This window comes from Pangasianodon hypophthalmus, chromosome 24 (assembly GCF_027358585.1).
Source record: "Pangasianodon hypophthalmus isolate fPanHyp1 chromosome 24, fPanHyp1.pri, whole genome shotgun sequence".
NCBI classification, from domain to species: domain Eukaryota; kingdom Metazoa; phylum Chordata; class Actinopteri; order Siluriformes; family Pangasiidae; genus Pangasianodon; species Pangasianodon hypophthalmus.
In genome coordinates, this window is record NC_069733.1 from 7,856,582 (window position 1) to 7,879,028 (window position 22,447).

The 22,447-nt window shown below is 37.5% G+C and overlaps 1 protein-coding gene across 2 annotated transcripts; it reads right to left on the reverse strand.

Moving 5' to 3' along the window:
• Positions 1 to 4,692: 4,692 nt before the first annotated feature.
• otpb (orthopedia homeobox b) lies at positions 4,693 to 9,087 on the reverse strand. Of its 2 annotated transcripts, none has more exons than XM_026931165.3 (3): positions 8,838 to 9,087; positions 8,095 to 8,489; positions 4,693 to 6,018 (listed from the first exon to the last, which is right to left on the reverse strand). In XM_026931165.3, the coding sequence occupies exons 1-3, from the start codon at positions 8,872 to 8,874 to the stop codon at positions 5,512 to 5,514; spliced, it is 939 nt and encodes a 312-aa protein (XP_026786966.1). In that variant the 5' UTR covers positions 8,875 to 9,087; the 3' UTR covers positions 4,693 to 5,511. The 2 variants fall into 2 exon arrangements, with proteins under 2 accessions (XP_026786966.1, XP_026786965.1); XM_026931164.3 differs by having other exon boundaries at positions 8,799 to 9,086.
• Positions 9,088 to 22,447: the final 13,360 nt, after the last annotated feature.

Consider the following 22,447-nt stretch of genomic DNA (forward strand, 5'->3'; position numbering starts at 1 on the left):
AAGACTTTCTACTGGGCTGATTTCCTTTCCTGCAAGTGGATTAATGACGTGTGCCTCATAATACCATTACAACCCACAGCAGAGGGCACATACTGTGGCATGGGGTGGAGGAAGAGTAGTATGTGTGTCCAAGCAGAAATCATTTCGCGTTGAACTATGACCAGCCGTCCTTCTCTAATGCAATGCTAATCACAAATCAGTGCATTATGGTGACTTCTCGACTAAGTGGTTACGACACCGTGTGCCATTTAGAGTGACTATTAACACGTAGCCCAGAGGCTTGACGTGAATCCAGGTGTATTTTTAGTAGGCTATTGTGTGGCACTGTGGGAAATGAATGAGGAAGAATATATATTATATACTGTTTTCAATACTCCAACTAATAACAGCACATAAGTGAATACTTATATATGTACATCATACATAACATCAAACATAAAACACTGATAAACTCTACATTCCACAAAGAATTTCAGGGTGTATATTTAAATTATTCAGTTCCTGGAAACATGTTATAAAAGAGCTTTTATTCAGTGATCTCCATCATCAAAAAAGCCTCATATTTCCTTACAGAAAAGTCACATGAACGTCTCATTATAAGTTATGCATGTGGAATTATAATTATAAGTTATGCATGTGGAATTATAATTATAAGTTATGCATGTGGTTATTAGACACTTCACATGTTATATTCCACCCATTTTTCACATGTAGAACATGCTTTTAATTCCATGTCATTTCCCCCATATTTATTCATTTTTCACATGTAATCTCAGCCTGTGTGTTTTTTTAAATCCACATTTTCACATGTTAATTTTTCACATGTAGTTCATGTGGCTTTTATTTTCACATACAGTATGATTTCTCACATGATTGATTTATTTTCTCATTAATGTTTGACATGTGGTTTCATTTTTCAGATATGATTTTCTCACATGATCATATACTGAATTGTTCATGTGTGTTTATTTTCAGTTCACATGTGATTTCAGGTCTTTCATTTCAAATGAAAATGCACTTTCATTTGTTTTTCACATGCAATCACATATGATTCATATAATCACATGTGAAATGTATGAAGTTGTGAGAAATAAGTGAAAGCAAGAGGACAATTATGCAGACGAGGCCATACTATGCTTAGTTTTGAACTATGGTCTCTGAACTATGGTATTATAATGAAATTCATATTAATAATATTACACCTTAATATAATAACTCACACATTCTTTGATTTTTTTTTCCAAACAAATTTAAGCCAGAGCAAAACATTGGTTTGTATATATTATGTAAAAGCAAGTGATAGTTTTCATGACAGAATTTTCATGTTGTAATTCCTGATAAGGCAGAGTTATCAAGCTTGTGTGCTGCTGACTGACTGTCAGGAAACCAGCAGGTGGCAGTAAGGAAACATGAGAAAAACACTAATTCTCGCTACACTTGCTATAGACAAACACACTGTCAGATATGTTCAGTCTTAACAGGCCTAACAGGCAGGATTATTACCTAGATTTGATGCAGATTATTCAGATAAACACACTGTGAAAAATCCATCATAAAATCATAAAGCAGCACCTAGCTGTGATTTAAATAACAACATCACAGAACAGATACAACTTTACATTCAGGGTTTTATATTCTTCTGTGTGTTATTTTATATCTGTTTCATCGCAGGTGCAATTAAATGTAATGCATTTGTGCAGGATAATTGGGTATCAAAAACACCAGGGGATTACCAGATTATGATAGACAACCCACTCAGGTCCCAGACAGGGCCATCCTGCTGGTCACGGATGTGTGCACTGTTTGGATAGACATGAGATGGCACGCTTGTGGCTGTGACCTTCATGGTGGCTTGCTCCCCTCTCCGGCACTGATTTCTGATTTACCGCCGAGCTGTCGCTCCTGTCAGGGCCTGTGGGGTGCTTTCCATGCTCTGACAGTGGAAATCAAGGGCAAGTATAGGTGGCGAAGCAGGAAGGCTACAGCAAAGGGCATGGAAACATGTTTCAAAAGCAATGTCTGCTTCATGTGTTGAAAGTACTCTATTTTTTTAGGATTGTCAAAGGGCTGTGATGAGTCCCGTCATGTGGCTCTTTATCAGTATCATCCAGCTCGTGACTGGGACTGGGTTTACGCCGCAGCTTCTTACAATGCAAAGTTGCTGCTGTAGAGTCATTGTTGCTTTAATTAGAGCACCAGAGGAAGGAACATTTTAGTATACTGCATGTTCTGACACTGGATTCAACTCATAATAGCCTTGGTAATTAGATGCACTAAATTATGTCTGAGAGCCAGGAAGATTTATATATGCCTGACTTACCACAACATTACAAAGTTAAAATTTTTCTCTAACCCAATGTATCACTCAACAACCCCTATCTACTGACATCTTGCAATCATCTGATTATCATACGATGTTTACCATAAATTTGGCACAGTGCAGAAAATAAGAAATGTGCCTCTGTAGGGAGCAGGCAAGCACAGGAGGTTGAGGGAGTCTGGGCCTCTCAGAGCAGATGCTGAGGCTGATGATGATCGATGTGTACGCGAAGCTTGTTCAGGGACCGGGGGAGCTTTTCACACACTCTGCCCATTCTGTTGTTTCAATGAGATCTCATCCACTAATTCTCTGAGACAATTAACTTTATATGGAAAGTGAAAGACCATACCGAAACTGGCCTTGTTTTATCTGCCTGTGTTTTTTTCCCCTGTAATTTTTAGGTAAAGACTACAGATTTTGAATACAAATATTTAATAATACACACTGTATATACCTACAGGTGACATATTAAAGGAAAAACCAACCTAAAGTGTATCAGTAAGGTGTTGAGCCATCACCAGAACAGCTTCAGTGTGCACTGGCATAGATTCTACAAGTCTCTGGAATTGTACTGGAGGCATGAACACTGTTCTTCCAAAAGATATTCCCTCAATCGGTGTTTTGATGATGGTGGTGGAGAGCGCTGTCTAACACATCAGTTCAGAATCTTCTATAGGTGTTCATTTGGGTTGAGATCTGGTGACTGTGATGCCCAGAGAATATGATTTACATCACTTTCATCCTCATCAGACCATTCAGTGGTCCTCGAGCCCTGTGGATGGGGGCAGGGTCATCCTGAAAGAGACCACTCGCATCAGGATAGAAATGTTTCATCATAGGATAAAGGTGATCAGTCAGAATAACTTTGTATTGATTTGCAGTGACCCTTTATTCTAAGGGGACAAGTGAACCCGAACCATGCCAGCAAAATGCTTCCTATCATATAACAGAGCCACCAGAGTTTCCTTTAATTTGTCACCAAATTATCTATTATATGCAGTACCTATTATATGCATTATAAGACATATTCTTTCCTGTTGTGTTACTTCGTTTCATTTCCAAAAGACATTTTCCTGAAACCATGCATAGGCTATATATAATTACGCTATTCTATATTGTGTGTTTATTTTACACTGCTAAATATGTCACATTTAATTGTACTTTCATTGTTTTCAGAGCTTTGCTTATGTATACTCTGTGATAATGTAACACAATGAGTTAATTACTTTTTTATTTTAAATCTTTTTTTCTGCACAAACTGTTATTACTACACTTGACCTACCACACGTACATTGATTTGTCGATTTGTCAGTGAATGACAAGTCTCTTCTGACTGCCTGACTCTTTTTGTAAGTGCATTTACACACAAGCTGACCATTTATTGTGTCAGTGGTTGGTCAAAGCAGATATTTGTGGCCTGTAAAGAATCCCCAATGGCAACTGCTTCAAAGCACACAAAGGATGCAGGAGCAAAACATGTCTCTGATTACTCGCTAATTGGTTCCAATCCTACTCCATCCCATGTGGACAAAAAGGCATCTCTGTCGGTTGTCAATCACTAGATCTCAGTGTTCTCAGATTTTCCTATCTCACCGTCTGAGAGATGGCTGAGTTCATGTATGTGTGTTTGAGAGAGAGAGAGAGAGAGAGAGAGAGAGAGAGAGAGAGAGATTCACCAGTTGTCTGTTCAGTATTAAAAACACATACAGCAACGTCTCCTGATGCATATTTTATAGTCTCAAAAAAATATTGTTACTTTATTTTTAATTTAATTGCATGTGTGTCTGTGTGTCTATTACTTTCAGGGATTCAGTTCAAATTTTATAGCTATTTAATTTTTTTAAAGCAGTCAGACAAAGACCATGTTTTTATATAATTATTTAGATTATTTAGATGCATCCTTTAAAGGATTTAAAGATTGAACACCTTTAAAGGATTTAAAGGATGAAAATGACCTGAGAATGGAGTCCTGTAATGATCTGCTATACTGAGTTAAGTGTCAGCCTTGCAAGACAGCTAACAAACACAATACTGGAGTGCTTATTAGCAAAATTATTTTTTGTTGCCTGCGACACATTGCCCAGATATTACAATGTGTGTCATATAGCACATGCCAGCACAGGCTATTTTCTGACAGCAAATATGATAAGAAAGGACATCCTTGAATCCTCATATAGTCAGTTTCTAATGGTACAGGATTAGAAACTGGTTAGTAACTGATATTTATGTAGTGATTTGTGCTGGTGATGTTTGGTACTAATCATAAGAGCAGTCTGTTCAAATCTCTCCATCTTCCCACATGTGTTCACTTAAATGACCTATTCTTGTAATACATCCATATGCTCTTCTATGCAAAGATGGACCATTCTCAATTTTGACGTTACTGAAAATGATTTTATTCACCCATTTACAATAAATTGATATAAACCTGCCCAGGTGTGTTGCATTTGGTAGGATTAACGTTTAAGAAAAAACACATTTCAGTAATAAGCACATACAGTAAGTCAAAACATATCACAAACAGACCAGCAGGTAACAAGAATTAGTTTTATCTACACAAGTATCCTATTCAAGATCATTTTGCGTTATGTAAATTTCCCTTGCTCTTTCTTGCCAATACATGCAGCTGAATCGGATTATTTGAGAATTTACTCATTATACATCTTATTCGTTGCCTGTACAAAATTGGAAAGGAAAGAAAAAATCCACACGTGACCCATGCTTTAAACCAATCATAGCATGCAGTACACGTGGCTGCCTTTAACATATAGAAAAATGAACATTAATAAATATTTCATCAGTGAAGTAAGCCAACAGCACGCGCTGCTGTTCTCTGATAAATGATCAACAACAAGCATGATGAATATAAATAAATAAATAATCGTCAATAAATACGAAACCGAATATTAATTGTTAAGGACATTAAAAGAAAAAAAAAAGTTAATAAATAACAAATCGTATCCAACACGCGAATTAAAGTATACGCTTTAAAACGTGGATGCTATTACTACTGCGCATGTGCGTCAAACACCGTCCAGATGTTGTTGAGATTCCGCTTTTTTTCCTTTAAGGCTGCCAATTTGTCATTTCACAGTTACGAGCTCGGATCCTGAGTGGCTCTTGACCGTCCGTGAAAATATTCTTTTTTTTTTTTTTTTTTTTTTTTAACGAGGACGCAAACGATGCTGTGATTAGGTGAAGCTCATGGAGACGGTGTGCTCGAGCGCTTTGCGGCGCAGGGAGGCGATGCTGCTGCCTCTCCACACGTCACTGTCCGGGGAGCTGCACAGCTGAGGCGAGCCGCTCGCGCTGGTCGGGCCGGAGAGCGAGGCGGGCACCATGCCGGGGAACGCGGGCTGGTACAGGTGCGACTGCAGACCCGAGCCGTTCGACGATAGACCGTTGGAAAGGCCCATGGAGTTGGGCGGCGGCGCGCCTCCCAGGCTGCACTGCGACAGCGACTGCGCCATGCCCGGCTGGCGGCCGAGCGACGGCGGCAGCTGCAGCTGAGAAACGCCTGCCATTCCCGCCGCGGCCCAGCGCCCGTCGTTGGCGTGGAACGAGCACAAGCCGTCGCCCATTGCGGCCGTCGGAAACTGCGGCAGGCTGTGTGTGGGCAGCAGCGTGCCAGGAGCGCGGAACACATTCGTCGTCTTCTTGCGCTTCTTCCACTTGGCCCGACGGTTCTGAAACCACACCTGCGCAGGAAAACCAAGCACAATGAGCTCGAATACAGCGCGCTTCTTCTACAGAAAAAAAATCAGCACCTGTGTTTACATGACTCCAACCAGACACCAGTGAACACTGCAATATTCCACTCAGTACAGACTGAAATGGTTAATTCATCACTGTAATATCCTCTTAGAACAGGATCAAGTCCTGTCCAGTGGAACCCTTAATTAAAGGTTTATATGTAGGGCAGATAAAACCCTACAACCCACACAACACATCAGAAAGATTAGCAGCAGAACCCGCAGGAGCCTGACAAGCCTTTACTGATCAAATGAAGTCTTACAGAAGCCTTGAGGGTGTAGTTAATACTGAGAACAGATTCAGCACTGAGCTTGCTTTCTGGAGGAGATGAGCTGGTGCAGTGCGTTTTAAAAATATAAGCTATTGCATCCTTCTCGGAGTCAAATAGCAAAAATATTTATAGCAAAAAATATTTTTGATCAATCAAATGTAAGAGAATATTTTGGTAAAAATGTGATCACTGATTAAAAACATTGAAAATAAATTAAAATGGAAACACACACACACACACACACACACATATATATATATGTATATATTTCATTCTGGCACCTACATTTGAATGAAATTTTAAAGAAACCACGTCGTTTGAAATGTCTCGTTTCCTGCACGCGCAGATGTAATGCACTCTAACCAAGCACTCTCAGTACCATTTTTGCTTTTTATCAAGATCAAGATTATGTTTTCAAACATAACAAAAATATAGAATCTCTGACAAATAATTCATTAAGGGGTCACAAACGATTCCAGAGCTTGGGTCTGTCACTGACAGAACGAACTGCTATTTCTTATGCCATCATAAAGTGGAGAATAATATTTTGCTGCTTGACTGGAATGAAGACGTTGTGCCTGATAGAGCAATTCCAGAGACAAATGGCTGCTGGTCTAGGTGCTTTATCACCTGGGCCGAAAATACATTCAGAAAATAGAGGTGCAATTTTCCAGCCTCTGTGCTTTCTCCTTCTCTCTTTAGAGAAAAACACCGCAGGATATTTGAGCGAGAGCGCGATTTGCTTTGACTAATGATGATTATCGCGTTCAGTATAATTAATCGCAACTAACATCATTTGGCGACTAATTAGCATCATTCTGACGCTTCTGCAAGCGGCCCACGTCGTTATGGCTAATGTAAGATTTGTTATGATGCGGTAAATTATGAAAATGTTTTTTAAAGTCACAAAATATAGTAAGAAAATAGTGCGGGACTGTTAGGAGGTTTGAAAGCTAGGAAGTGACAATACGTGCATTCAGAACACGGAAATGACGCAGTAGACATTGTAAAAATATAAGAGAAAAATAATTACATTTAAAATATAAAATAGTTTAAAAATATATATAAAATCTGACGAGTTCTTTCTACATTTCAGGAAAAGATCACAGCAAAATCCAAAGTTCTGATTTAACACAAAGTGCTGAATTAATTTTCTTATATAAAAATATTATTATTAATAATAATAATAATAATCTTACATATATATATATATATATATATATATATATATATATATATATATATATATATATATATTTGGATAACCCCTCGGACATTACTAACACTGCATTTGTAAAAATAAAAAATAAATGAATAAATAAATAAACATAATGCTTTTTATTTAATTTCATTATTTCAAAGTCCAGTGTCTTGTTCAAATTAACCCTTAAAGCAAATGCATAGAAGCTGCACAGCTGTTTCACAAAATTAAACAGCTCACCTAGGCCTATGGCATTGTTTGCTTTAATCCTTTGTTTTGTTATTTTTTCCAATGTTACTCATATTGCAGGTGAAATATAAAAAATATTTTTTAAAAATGTAAATATGAACTCTCACAGGGTTCAGTTGCTCTTAGCTGTACTCACATAAACACTGTGTTAATTTAACTCTGTGAGATTATTATCTGTGAATAATAATAATAATAATAATAATAATAATAATAATAATAATAATAACAATAATTCGCTGCTAGGAAAACAATGATGAAATGGTTGTTTGGCATGTCTGAGGCTTGGTGTTTTTGTCTCACCTGAACACGGGACTCTGTTAATCCGATTCTTAGGGCCAGTTCCTCTCTCATGAAGATATCAGGGTAGTGGGTTTTTGCGAAGCTTCTCTCCAGCTCGTTAAGCTGCGCCGGTGTGAAGCGGGTCCGGTGTCGTTTCTGTTTCTGCTGACTCTGCTGTCCACCCGACTGACTCGAACCTTGTTGTTGCTGTTGTTTGTCTTGCTCCTTGGCGCCGACCTGCTGCATGCCGCTGGGGTTTGATCCGCCATTGCTGATCTCTTCCCCGGGGAGCAGCGTCGCGCCCTCGACCGCGTCCGGTCCGGAGCTCAGGTCGCCCGGGTGTCCGCTGTCCGCGCCGAGTCTGCACTTCAACGCCTCCCTGTGGCCCAGCAGCTCAGCCGCCGCATCCTTCATCCCTGCAAAACCACCGGGCAGAATGAAGTTTTTCCATGGCACGGAAAACCAATCAACATTCTGACTTTTCTATAATATACAGATAATAACACAGAGCAAGGAAAATAGTCCACACATCATTCAAACTGCATCACAGAACATCCTCAGTGCGCTCTATCAACATTTAGACAAGCTTGATGAAATAGGTTAGATGTAATTAATTCACTAGATAATGAATTAGCCTACAATATCGAGCTCAAAATTAGATTAAAGCATCAAGGCTAAATCCGATCATAATTGTAGAAATGGTGGAAAGTTCCTCCATAGCTTACAGTGGAGCTGAAGACCGGAGTTGGATGTCGGTAACTCACCGAGGCGAGTGTCCAAGAGGTCGGCGTGAGAGAGCATCGCGCACCGCTGCCGAAACTAGCCCTAAAACTTTTAACTCCTTTAAACAGCATAGAGTGGCCAAATGAAGAAAAATTCTCCGCGCGTTTAAAAAAAGGTGGCCGCGAGCATTATAATGTTCTTTAGAGAGACAGGGAGGCGCTTAATAGGTGGATGAGCGCGTGAGCTTCCTCATATGAGAGCCAATCAGAATTGAAGGCTGGAAATGTCGCCTCTGCGAGCGCACGCGCCCAACCAGCAGCATCCATAAAGCAGCAGCGTGTGCAATTACTGTCTCCTTAATATCAGGTCTGATTTATAGTATCAACCCCTTATTGTAGGCTATAAATGAGCTCATAATCATGGCGCACAAACAGTTTTATAATAAATCTAGTTTTATTAGAGAAAAAAAAGATGCTAAATGTGCAAACCGCAAAAAAAATCAATGAAAGGCTCCAAACTGAGAGGAATGGACGTTTGATGAAGTTACAGATAGTAGCCTCTTCTGTTTTGGTAAAGGGAACGAATCGAGTGCAGGAACAGTGCACCCATATCCATTTCCAGGAGAGAAAAAAAAAACAAAACAAAAAAAAAAAAAAAAAAAAACAAGAACACATCAGTGGTTGCTTTAAGTTTTGTCACTTTAGTGCTGCGTGTGTGTGAGCAGGTCTGCAGCTTTATTTGAGGAGAATCCATCCATCACATGCGATTAATTCTGTGAGGCAGCTAAGCACACATCCAAAGTACATTTCCAACTAGTCATTTTCAAGGCCATTAAGCACTTGAGGCATTTAGCGCCAAATTCGATATTTACTGTGAGATTAGTAGGTTATTAGGCTATGAATTGCTATAATACACTAGTGTTTAAATACAGTAAACTGTCAATGCATTTTATTTTGCAGAAGCAAAGGTCTAATGTGTTGCTTCATTTTGTATCAGCATGTAGACTAATCAGCGGCGACGCATTTTATGTGATTTATTTATTTCCAGCTGAAGTCTAACACAGTAAATCACAGCTAATATTCAATGTTCACACTGCATGGTGGAAATGTAACACCTGCATGAATTTTCACGCAAGCCACCTTTTAAAGAAGGCCTTCTCGCGAATGCGTTTGGAGAAAAAAAAAAAAAAGAAGCGTCAATTGCCGTATCATACAAACACAAAGTGTAAGTGGTTTATATGGCGTTGTTATTATTTCACCTGCTATGGAGAATGGAGAATAGCAAAACGCGCTTTGGGCTTCAGCCATGGCGATGGCGAGGAAACAGTATTTTTTGCACTCATTGCACGGTATCCTGCAGTGTGCAGTCTGGGATATAGCCGGTGTGTGCATCATGTCTTCTCGTGCACATGAGCCCGGAGGTTCTGAGCGCCAGGGCTCAGGCGTGCAGGGCTGTGTGCGCGCGCAGTCAGTGCGCTCGAAGCTCCGGTTCCGGTGGACTCCCCTCAGCATACAGCCATGTGGTGTCGAGCAGGGATCGTTTACAGCATGTAGCCTACAGGACACACGATCTGTCACGAGCTATAGGTTAGTTTCTCCTTCTCTTTATTTCTGTCAGAATTTTTTTTTTCCCTCACGTCTATAAAATGCACTCCGAATTAAGGGGCGCGTGCCACATGCTTCTGACAATACTTAAGTTATACATTAATAATAATAATAATAATAATAATAATAATAATAATAAAAGAATAAAGTAAAATGAATTAAAATGATGTGATTATAAAACATGAAAATACATATTTTTGCAGTATGTTTGTAACAGTGTGGAACACGTGATACGGGAAAATTAATCGACAATAATAATAATAATAATAATAATAAACAAAAACAAAAACAAAAATGAAGCATAGAGAGTTTTTCATTACAAATCCAAGGAGAAATTTATAGCATATATATAAAATAGAAATATATAAAATAGTGTCTCATGATATAAAATGAAAGAAACCGATAAAAGGATAATGATAATAATGATAATAATAATAATAATAATAATAATATACATGTAATCCTAGATAATCATAATAATAATCTGGCAACTATGGTTATTATTATTATTATTATTATTATTATTATTATTATTATTATTAGGATTATTATTTGCATTTGGGGGTGCTTTGGCTGTCGTTTGGACAATAGCTGTCACCAAAAAAGGGTAACTACCCCAAGCTTCAGCGGATGTCTTCTCCTCCGTCCAGACAAGGTGGTGACCCCAGTCGCATTTCAAACCGTGATTAGACTCGGTGCCCTCCGTGTGGACCCGATTACAACGTGAGTTATCCGGAAAGAATACAATTAAGGCTCTAAATAAAATAATCAGCATTGGACGGCGATTACCGTAATGAAACCGAGCTCTGGTGTGTCACGGAGCAACTAGCCTCCATTACGCTGGGTAATGAGACTTTAGGGGATGAACACGACAACTGTCCAAACGCACTCTATTAACGTCCGGTTTGATGGACACATGTTTATCATATTGCCCACTGAATTCTGTATCCATATAGGCCATGATATCCTAGAAGCATTTCACAAACGCCTCATGGCATCTTGGACCTGCACCAGTTTACATTGGTGTTCATTTCTAATCACTGGTGGCAAGGCTGGGAAAGATGGATATGGTTTAATAATAATAATAATAATAATAATAATAATAATAATAAGATGACTTAATAATACAATTGAAAATGATAAAATATATGAATGCACTAGGCTTATGGTCCATAATACACATTATGAGGACGCATTAAATAAATGGGGCAAAATGAGCATACAAATATTTTGTCAGTAGTATATATCAATATCTAGCCTGATATTAATATCCTGCAGATATTAATATCAAGCAAAGCCACTGTATTGAACACACAGAAGCAGAAAAGTACACATCCTATATCTTTCATTCAGAAGAGGTGGATCAATGGCTTGAAAGAAGGAGGACTTGGGTCAGTGGTCATTCTGAGTTGCGCTAAATTAAGAACATGTGCTGGTAATTATTAAATTCCAGCTTAATCACACTGCTAATGCAATTTAATGCATCAGCAAATTAGTACTGAAAATAATTAGTTTCACTGACCTTGTACATTGAAAGGCTACAGTGAACCAGAATGCATTTGAGGCAGACCAATCGTCTCGCGCACCAAAAATTGTTGCTCATTCAGCCATGTCTTTCATGGGATAATAAGAAAAAGGTAGCAATGCAAGAAGTTGAACAATTGTTTTGTTTACTTCTTTTACTTTTTTTTTTGGAAGTGAAACCATATTAAAACAAAACAAAACAAAACAAAAAAAAAACTCTGGGTCATTTCAGTCTCCTCCATATGGCGAGAAATATCCAGCAGAAATTCAGATTTTCTTGCAGCACTTGCATTTAGGTGTGTGCTGCTGCACTTTAATGAAGTCTGATGCAAATTTAAAGACATGCATTGACTCTCTTATTATAATGCAAGCAATATTTTTTGCAATATGCAGCATCAAGTCTGATTTTTATTTTTTGCCCCTGTGCAGGAGGCGACACTCGGAAGCGGAAGTGCATTATTTCAGGGGTAGGTCATCCACAGTGATGTAAGCTGCCATGGTTTAGGAGGCATGTGTGTAGTCTTGCTGTGATGAACAGATGAACAGGACACGGGTTCCACTGCTCACTGAGAGCACGATCAGTGGCTTTGCTCAAACCCTTAACCGATGCCATAAATCTAACAATTTACGACTATTAAATGGACAAGCCGCGACATTTCAACTCCTTTCTGCTCCTTCCTGTCTATTTCTCTGCTGCTTGTCCACAAAATACACTCGCCCTCCCAAGATTAATTGATCGTCAATTTAGCTCTAATTCGTACCAAGTCAGGTGGTAAATTGGCTGCTTTTACTTGATTGTTAGTGAAATTTGTGCAAGTTGCATTGACACATTTTGATTATTTATCAATTATGCCCAAACGAGCTAAATCTACTGAATAAATTCCAGCCTGATTGCTATAATAGAGTTTGAAAATATCGCTATTGATAATGATTCTGTGCTAATAGTCTCTTTCCGGCTTTACTAGCTTGTCGGAATGACAGCAGAGAATTCATTTTTCATGGAGTCGGCTGGTGTGCGCGCGCGAGCCGGCATTAATCAGTTGCATTATGGGGGCTCATCCATAGCAATGTGTGTTCTTTGCTCAGAGAGCCTGAAATAGTTTGTCATATTTTGTGTCAATTACTTGGGATTTCAATGCATTTCCATCAAGGCATCCTGTCACTGTTAGGTTATGCTAAGTTAAGTTCTCCAAATGGATGATGTCAAAGTTATGCTAGCTTCAAGCTCAGAGGAACTGATTGGGGCAGACTAACCTGGTGGGTAGAGATGGTGTGATCCAATCTTCACTTTCTTCTAATAAAGCTCTGAAAAGTGGGGATTATTTGCTTGATAATTGCTTGATAAAAAGGATTGTGATATTATGATGTCATCACAACAACAACAACAACAGCCACCACCATCATCATCATCATCATCATTATTAAATTATTATTATTATTATTATTAACACTCAGGGTCAATATATTGCCACATCTCCATAAGATGCTACTCCTAGTGATTCCTTATCATCTCTTAGGTCAAATATAAAGAATTTAATTGTTTACAAATGTAGAATCTTGTTCTTTTGTCTATGTAACCAGCAATTAGAGTTGAGCTGCAGTACTGTAATGTGATGGTAATGTAAATTATAGCATGGAAAATGGTGATAATAATATATAATATGTAGCCTTAAACAGTTTACCACTGCGTTAAAGGGAAATGCTTCCAGGGCAACTGTTAAGTGCTGTGTTTATGCTGGATTTGATGATGTAGTCAGGTTGCTTATAGTTGAAATATATCTTTGACAGATATTTTAATATCACTGAAATGCCACAAATGACAAATAATATATAACACAAACACAAGAACAAAGTCTAAAGGTGTGGTCAACTGAATAATAGAAAAATCTATCTATCTATCTATCTATCTATCTATCTATCTATCTATCTATCTATCTATCTATCTATCTATCTATCATTGAAATAAATTGAGCTCCCCCACTTCCGAAATCCCAATGGAAGCCCTGGTCACAATATGCAACATGGATTAACACCTACAGAGTTAATATGCATCCAGCTGGGAACAAGTAAATACTTTTACTTTAACTCTGTAGGTGTTAATTCGACATTGATGATGTTGCTGGGTATCGGGCCTACGCAAGTCAGTTTTATTCATAAAGGAATGTAATTTTATATAAATCATGAAGGTTTTTAGATTAGTTAAGAAAAAACATCTTATCAGTTGGCTGTTTATGTACATCTATAACTAATGAAACTTATTTCAGGATTTTATTTGAAGAGAAATAACTTCTGCTAGGCCTATGCAATGTAATTATGTTGCATTATTATATAGTAAGGTCATAAAATGTTCTACTGTAAAAATGCATCACTTTTGGTGGGTCTGAATTACAAATGGAATTAATCTAAGATAGATTAACTGTAGGCTTATATCTGGTAAATTTTGGCATCAGCCATTATATAGGTTTACATGGAGTTATTTCCAAACTGAGCCTATTAAATAAACTCAATATTGCACCAAAGAAAAATCAACAACAGTAGCCTGATTTATGCAATGAATAGGACTCAGTTTTTTAAAAAAATGTGACAAGTTGAAAATCATTCTTTGTGTAAATGCATGTTGGCCTATATTCTTCTTCACCTATACAAGATGATGATAAATTACCCTTGGCTTGGAGCTGTTTTTGTGGAAATAATTCCCCCATACTTGTTTTCCAGTGAAACGACAATTTATTTAATATGCCTGGGATATATTAGGAGGGTCTCATCACCTTAAACAGTTTAAATTGGAAGATGGTTCTCCCATATGTCATAAGTAAATTAGCAAAAAAAAGTAATTTAATAATAAAATTGTAATAATTTATTCATGTACTGATAACTAAGATCTTACGTGCTGCTATTATCAATGTCAGTTTAACTAATTTTTTTTAAATGCTTGGTATATTGGTCACGTCGTATAATAATAATATTTACAGCCAAACCATTTTACACAGATTTTAAATCTTTTAATCACATAGGGACCTTTTTCTCCCAGCAGCTAAAGTGACCAGAGAATTCATTTCAAATGTAAAACCTTTTCGTGTCACACTTTTTCCCCTGACCGTTGATTTTTTAGCAATTTCCTTGTTTTCCAAACTAATAAGTGGCACCGTCGAGCAGTCGGAGGCTGCAGACATGCCGCACGGCCTAATTGATATTGAGCGAGCCGTTCTTAGTGCGAGAGGGGCCGCTGCTGGATAATTTGCAGTTTAATCAGCGTCTGTAATGAGAGCCGCTGATTAGGGGCCCGTTTGAAAATAAAGGAGAGTTACAAGGAACGTCTGTCAGGGTCCGGTGATAATTCAGGACTAATTGTGGCGATTAGAGAGAACTGCATGACTGTGGCTTCCTCGAAAGCGATGAGAAACCGGAAGGGCGGCGGCGAGCTTTCATATGGACGAGTCAATCGACTGCAAAGCCGACCTTAAACATTTTGGACAAATGAATGTCTGTTAACATACCAACCCTGAAACAGGATGCTGCTATAGCTCTATAGAGTGCATGATAGTACTAGGATGTGCAGTGGGAAAATTCTACCTTAGCCTATACTATTGCATTCTCTTGAGATAATAGCAAAATGCATCATCCTGAATCATAGTGCACAACAAAAATGTCTGTAATGCTAAGTAGTTGTTCATTTTTTAAAATAATCGTGTTCATATTTAATTATTGCTCCCTTTGATTATTTATCAAAGTTGTATTAGACCTGCATATGGCAATTCTGGTCATATTTGTCTCCTTCACTTTAATTATGAAGCAGGCTGTTGATGCAGTTCATATCCCTACCTCAATATACAACATACAGATATTGCAAATATAGTTAACTATAATTAAAACTACATTAATAATAATATTAATAATCATAATAATTAAAAAATGATAGGCTGTAATTAGAATTCAGTGTTTATAGAAGAAAGGGTAGATGAAATGGATACGTGACCCAGCCGGCAGCTTTGTGGTAGGGCACGTTGTTAACTCGATTCACCCAGGGTTGTCGATGAGCCAGTACAGACAGAGAGCCCCAACCGCACGTCCATCTACAAGCTATGGATCGGGTGGTCATGCAGAGATGGCCTGCTGAATAGCAATGCTAACATTAGTGAACAGTGCGTGTGTGCGTTTGACTATGGGCATAGCAATTAGTGATGTTCAAGAAAAAGGAGGCTAAACGCTGTGTTGGGAAGGGGGTAGGCCAGGGCATCAGCTGGTAAAGATGTGCTCTGTTAACACACCACACACACACACACACACACACACACACACACACACACTCACGCACACACCTGTGCTATCCTTGTGAGGACTTTCCATTGATATAATTTTTAATGCAGTAATTAATATCTAAATCTAACCCTAATCTCTCTTTTTGTCCCACTATACTACTACTACTACTAATAATAATCATAATAATTATTATGATTATTATTAGTAGTAGTAGTAATAGTAGTAGTGATAGTAGTAATTAGTACCAAAAGAGACATTAGGAATAGATTTAGCTATTAATTAAAAATTATATCAGTGGAAGGTCCTCACAAATATAGCATATTATTATTATTATTATTATTATTATTATTATTATTTTAAAAGTTTTCCTCGTGGGGAACAGCCAAATGTCCCCACAATGTAATGAATGTCAGATATTCCTATCCTTGTGCCCACCAAGACACACACACACACACACACACACACACACACACACGAATCAAAGCTAAGCGAGCGACCAAGTGCTGGTAATAATTTGTGCATTCCACCTATACCGATTGTAGATATACACTGTGGAAAAACAAAGCGCTGTGCGTGCGTGTATGTGTGTGTGTGTGTGTGTGAGTGTGTGTTAGGCTATGTAAGGAAAGGAAAGCTCGACTATACACCACCCAATCCCTGGCTGTAACCTCTTTAAAGACGGTGCTTTCTGCGCCAGATTATCCCCATCTATCCCATGTCAATGAGTGTCTTGTAGAGAGAATGAGCGGGTAAACAGCACTGACAGAGTGGGGGGCTGCACTGATTACACACACAAATAGACGGCGAGGAGCGAGAGGCTCTCGGAGATGGCTCTTTCGCATTGTCACACATACAGCCTCCTCTCCACAGCCTCCTCCGGCCTGCTGTTTTCACATTGTCCCGCCATCAATCATTCCATTTTGGCCTGGATGCTCTGCAGAGTTCCTTAATATCCCGTCTTCATCTCTCTCTCTTTTCTTACTCGTGGTGTGATGCGCCCCTTTCTGTAGGATGGGGCAAAACACACACCAGAACATGAAATGATTTAGAGAATCCAGTGAGGTATTATCACCCCATACATCTATAAAAAATGTGCTCAATTTATAAATAAAAAAATTTTAGTTGATATTTTAGAGCACCAGTTTTCTTTCCTTCTTTCCCTTTCTTTGTTTTTTTCTTCTAAGGCATTTGACTATACTACAAGGAGCAGTTAGTAGCTGTGTGTGTTTGTGTGTGTGTGTGTGTGTGTGTGTGAGTGAGTGAGTGACCCTACAATACCCACTTGTACTTATCGGTAATTCTTTCACTTATATTCATAGTAATTTTCTTATGTTTTAATACATAGGCCTGAAATAATTTGTGTCATACTTAAATAAATGCAATAATTAATTGATTAATTAACTAATCACTTATTTTAAGCAGTCAAGAGAGAGAGGAAAGCAAATAATTTCTCAGTTCTTTGGGAAAAAAACAAAATCTGCATGCAGAAATGTCAACTTCCAAAATAAACATATTAATCTCGCTTTGTGTAATAATTATATATAAATAATGGTACCTTGCCTTGTCGCTGGCATGATTAAAAAATAGGGTACTTCATTTGTACCTATAGTACATATCTTTAACCTGGAATCTTGAATATAGTATATAACCACTTATGTACCTTAAAAACTCTAAAAGCTAATTAAAGGTACACCACATGCACCATCCTAAGTAAAAGATACATATTAAAGGTACAAAAGATATACCCTTGATGGTACCAACACAGCAATAAGGAACAACAAATACAGTTTAGTAACTTTAATTCAGAGGTTATAAACCTACAATAACAATAAAAAAAATTATATGATTTATATTAAGCAGGAGAAGGAGAGGGGGCAAACCAATAACTACCTTTATTGGTAGAAATGCATGCAAAATGTCAACTTTCAAAACAAACCCAATAATCTGGCTTTGTGTTTACATGAATTGTTGCTTACTGTGTCATTGCTTTGAAAGACTTGCAAATGGAGGGTCCAGTTAATCACTAATGAGCAATTAGTGTTGATGAAGGATTTCCTGTTACGCATTATTAGCAATGAAGCTACACCAATCTATTTTGCCTTATTATGTTATGATCATCACTGCTACCATACTGAGCTCATTATTCTTATGTTCTAATAAAAGCCCATGCAGTAAGAATGCAAGAAGAAACCTTAACACTACTATTGATACCATGTACTAATATTTATGTCTGGAAATACAATATAAATGTAGATGATATTTATGACATCAAAAAATTACTATAAAATATAAAATTCTATTATATAAAAATTAATAACTATAAAAAAATTTATAGTTAAACATTCAACCTTGTTGTCGATTATATATAGGCAATAATAGCTATTATAACGGGTCAGATGTGTAAATTTATATCCTCTCTCGAATGTAAACCTTTCCCATTATCTTCCTTGCGTTTATTTAAAAAAAAAAACCCTCACTGTACCATATAAACGATCTCTGTCGGCTATTTGATGACAGCCTCTCGAATAAAACGAAGAAATTTATTTGCAGTGGTGCAAGCAGCAGTGTGTTCTCCTTTCTGTGGTAATGGAGACATCATCACTGCGCCGAGAGGAGCCGAGCCGCGTGGATTTATGAGCGTGCACCTCTGTAAATCACACACACACACACACACACACACACATACACACTGAGCATGCCTACTGCGCAAAACTCGAACATCCCATTAATTTTTTTTAATAATAAATAGAACATATGTGTGACTATACTTGAATATAGTTCCAATAACTATTTAATTAACTATTTATTAAACATTAATAGCTATACCGTATAATATATAATATATAACATAGGCTAACTAGCTTTAGCTCTGGCAAGAAGACTATGACTTCAATAATTGAATATAATCCATTTTCATAATTTCCTCTAATGTCCATCAATCTATAAATAGCCTAAGCTCTTAACAGCCTAACCCCCCAATGGCCTATATTACTTAGACCTACTTTTCCACATCTCGCTCCAGTCATATCACATATGCAAATAAAGTGGCTTTTAAAGAACCATTAACAATATACTTTGACGTTAGAATAAATGCATTTGGTCAATTGGTATTTCGAAGCCTTTTATGCAAATAACATGGCAAGTCCTAAAATCCCCACACAATGTTGGAGATATTAGACTTCAATCAGTTAACGGCGTATCATGTTTAGTTGAATTAAAAACGAATTGAGTTTGAATTTGCTATATCTGCCACAAATATTCCCAATTAGCCACATAATTATGTGATAGTGCCTGCAATTACAGCACAAACGGGTGAATTTGGATCTGTGGGGGGACCTAATTGGCCCAAATTCGATGTTGTGCATATTTGCATAATGAGGAAATCGGTATAAAATTGTGTTCATTCATTTGTGAAGAATCCTATGAATTTTATGAATTTGAAGGCGTCCACCTATAAGGTTGGGTTGGGTTGGGGGTGACGTCTGGGGGCGGGGGTGTGTGTGTGGGGGGTGTAGTTTACCTGCTAATAACTCTGGAGTCATTCTCAGGGTATAGTGACAAACATGTCCCTTAATTTATTGGTCAGGACATAATTGAAACATTTTCGGATAACCCAAAACATCACTGTATAACTTCAGAGCTTCCTAAGCAATAAACAGTGGTTTGACTCTGCATTATTTTGTACATTTTGTCAAAATTTATGTGAAATTGCCAACTGCTAATTAAATAAGTTCTAATAATATAAATCATTTTAAAAAGAACATTGAACCCTACGGTTCATGTCATTCGTGCTAGCTATTTTATAAACGTCTGTTTTGAAATGTTTTGAAATTAGATAAGTGCTTCCAGGTTCAAAGTTTAGAGCAATGAGTGGCCATTTCAACGAGCACCAGTAGAATGTCATTAGAGTTACGCCTTTCAATCATCCTGTAAAATCATCGTTACAAAAAAGGATTTAATAGAATAGTTTATTGATGCTGGTGAGATTAATGATGTGTGCTTTGAGATGTTGTTGATGCCATCTTGGAAATATATCTTTAATGGAAATCTCTCACTGGTATTACTGTCACTGGTGTTACTGTCACTGGTGTTACTGTCACTGGTGTTACTGTCACTGGTGTTACTGTCTGTCATTATGACACTAGTGACATAAGTAATAACGCCAGTGACTTAAGTAATGTCACCCCATTAAAGATTATTGGTTATTCATTCAAAAAGAATTTAAATACAGTCACAATATCCAAATAGAATATGTAAAACATAATTCAAAATGTAAACATTTTCCTGGTATTCACCGTAATTTGAGATTGTCCCATTGGTTTCCATTCAAGAAACATGCATTTTTGCGAAATAAGCACACACACACACGAACACACACAGAGTATATTTAGGAAACTTTAAGAGGTTCAACTTTTCCAAAGATATTTCCATTAAAAACAAAAGTGTGTAATGTCACTTGATTTTTATATGCTGTGTGTCTTTCTTTATAATTGTAGTGTATGGTGTATAATTGGTCCAGAGGAAAAAAAAAAAAAAAGAATGAATTCTTACGAAGCTCATGGACTCAAACACACTGTAGCTGTAAATTCAACACTTTTTTGCTGTGTCAGGGATTTAATATTGGTAAGCTTTCTCAGTGACAGCTGTAGTTTCTGCCATACGATGGACAGAATTTTATTTTTGATCCGATCTCTCTTTTTTGGTTATGATAAGAGACAAAGCACAAATTGTTGTACAGGTCATTAATTGTGTTTTATGTGTGTTTTTTCCTAGTATGATTGAAATTGATTTGAGGTCCATGCGATAAATCATTATTAGTCTGCACAAACAAAGCACAAGCCATTCTAATCAATTGAATAATATTGTGTCTCTTAGATGGAGGACAAGCATGGATCAAGATGAAAAATGCAAAATATGTCATTCAGATATGTCACAGGCCACAATGTAGTGCATACTCATTCAACATATAAGAGTCCATGTTGTGCCAATAGGCTGGCAATAGAATCCATAAGGGATGTTTCAGAGCTTTATAGTAATATGAAGAGCATTTCTAGAGGCTTGTTGTAAAACATTAACATGCTGAATAATAATGTTTACAAAATGTACAGCCGTAAATCTATTGCATTCATCCTGTTATATGAAATAGAATAATTCTATCATATCATATGAAACTGACATACAAATGTGGTCCCCCAAAAGCACAATCACTGAGAACATTCTTACACTTGTCCATTCTTTCAATATTCACAAGCACTTCATTAACGAAGTTATGTTAATTTTTAATAATGTAGCCTCAGTCAGAGAAAATTAACATCCACCATACCTCCAAATGATCATTTATGAATAAAAATGAGAGATTATTATATGATAATGAAATGCATATTTACTGAAATATTCATTACTGGGGTGAATGAGACACCTACTAAAATTATGGCTTAAATAATTAAATGAGAGAATTGAAGCAAATGGGCAAAGAAGAAATTTGCACAAACACACAAGATTACTGAAGTAGATAGATGGAGCAGAACTGGAAAGCGAAAGGAATGTAGCACTGAGGATATCTGTACAATGTGATTTTTACGACCACTAACTGCAACAAATATGAACACACATCATACACACACATACACACACGCACACACACAAGCCCCCAGTATGGCTGAAAAAAGTGGGTATTTTACTTTGGGAGTTAATGGGAATAAAATACCTCAGTGGATGAGTGCAGATGTGTTTGATACAAATAGTCATTTTCCTATTTGCTGCCTCATTGAGCATGATGAATGATTGGAGTCAGAGAAGCGCCGTGATAAATGGCAGCACCTTGGCTCCATTGCATGCCCTATTGATTCTCCTTCTTTATTACCCCTACAACCCAGCTGGTTGCTTTGCTCTCTGCGCACACACACACACACTGCAACCCTGGGGAAGGGGTCCTTCCTCCAGAACGTTGCCTCCAACAGAGAGACGGTAGAAAAATAAGTTTTCTCATTAGCTGAAACCTGCAGTGAGCTCACATTGTTATTAGGAGCCTAATCTGAAGTGTACGAACTCTCATATGAAAATGATGGGAACTTATGCATATACCGTACTGCAGAATGGTGTGTACAGTAAGAAATGAAATCAACAAACATGTGCAATCAGCAAAACCTATGGATGACGACGAAGTCTTTCTATGTAGGCTTCAGCCTCCAGAAGATTGCTGTAGGAGGATATAATGAGGCTCTGCCACCCATTGAAATGTAATTACCTTGCACTTCTACACT

Coding starts and splice junctions, on each gene's coding strand:
- otpb (XM_026931164.3), bottom strand. CDS start 8,874: ATGCTCTCTCACGCCGACCTCTTGGACACTCGCCTCGGTGAGTTACCG. Junction 8,490..8,798: donor CTCCGGTCTTCAGCTCCACT/GTAAGCTATGGA, acceptor GTGGTTTTGCAG/GGATGAAGGATGCGGCGGCT. Junction 6,019..8,094: donor TAACAGAGTCCCGTGTTCAG/GTGAGACAAAAA, acceptor TTTCCTGCGCAG/GTGTGGTTTCAGAACCGTCG.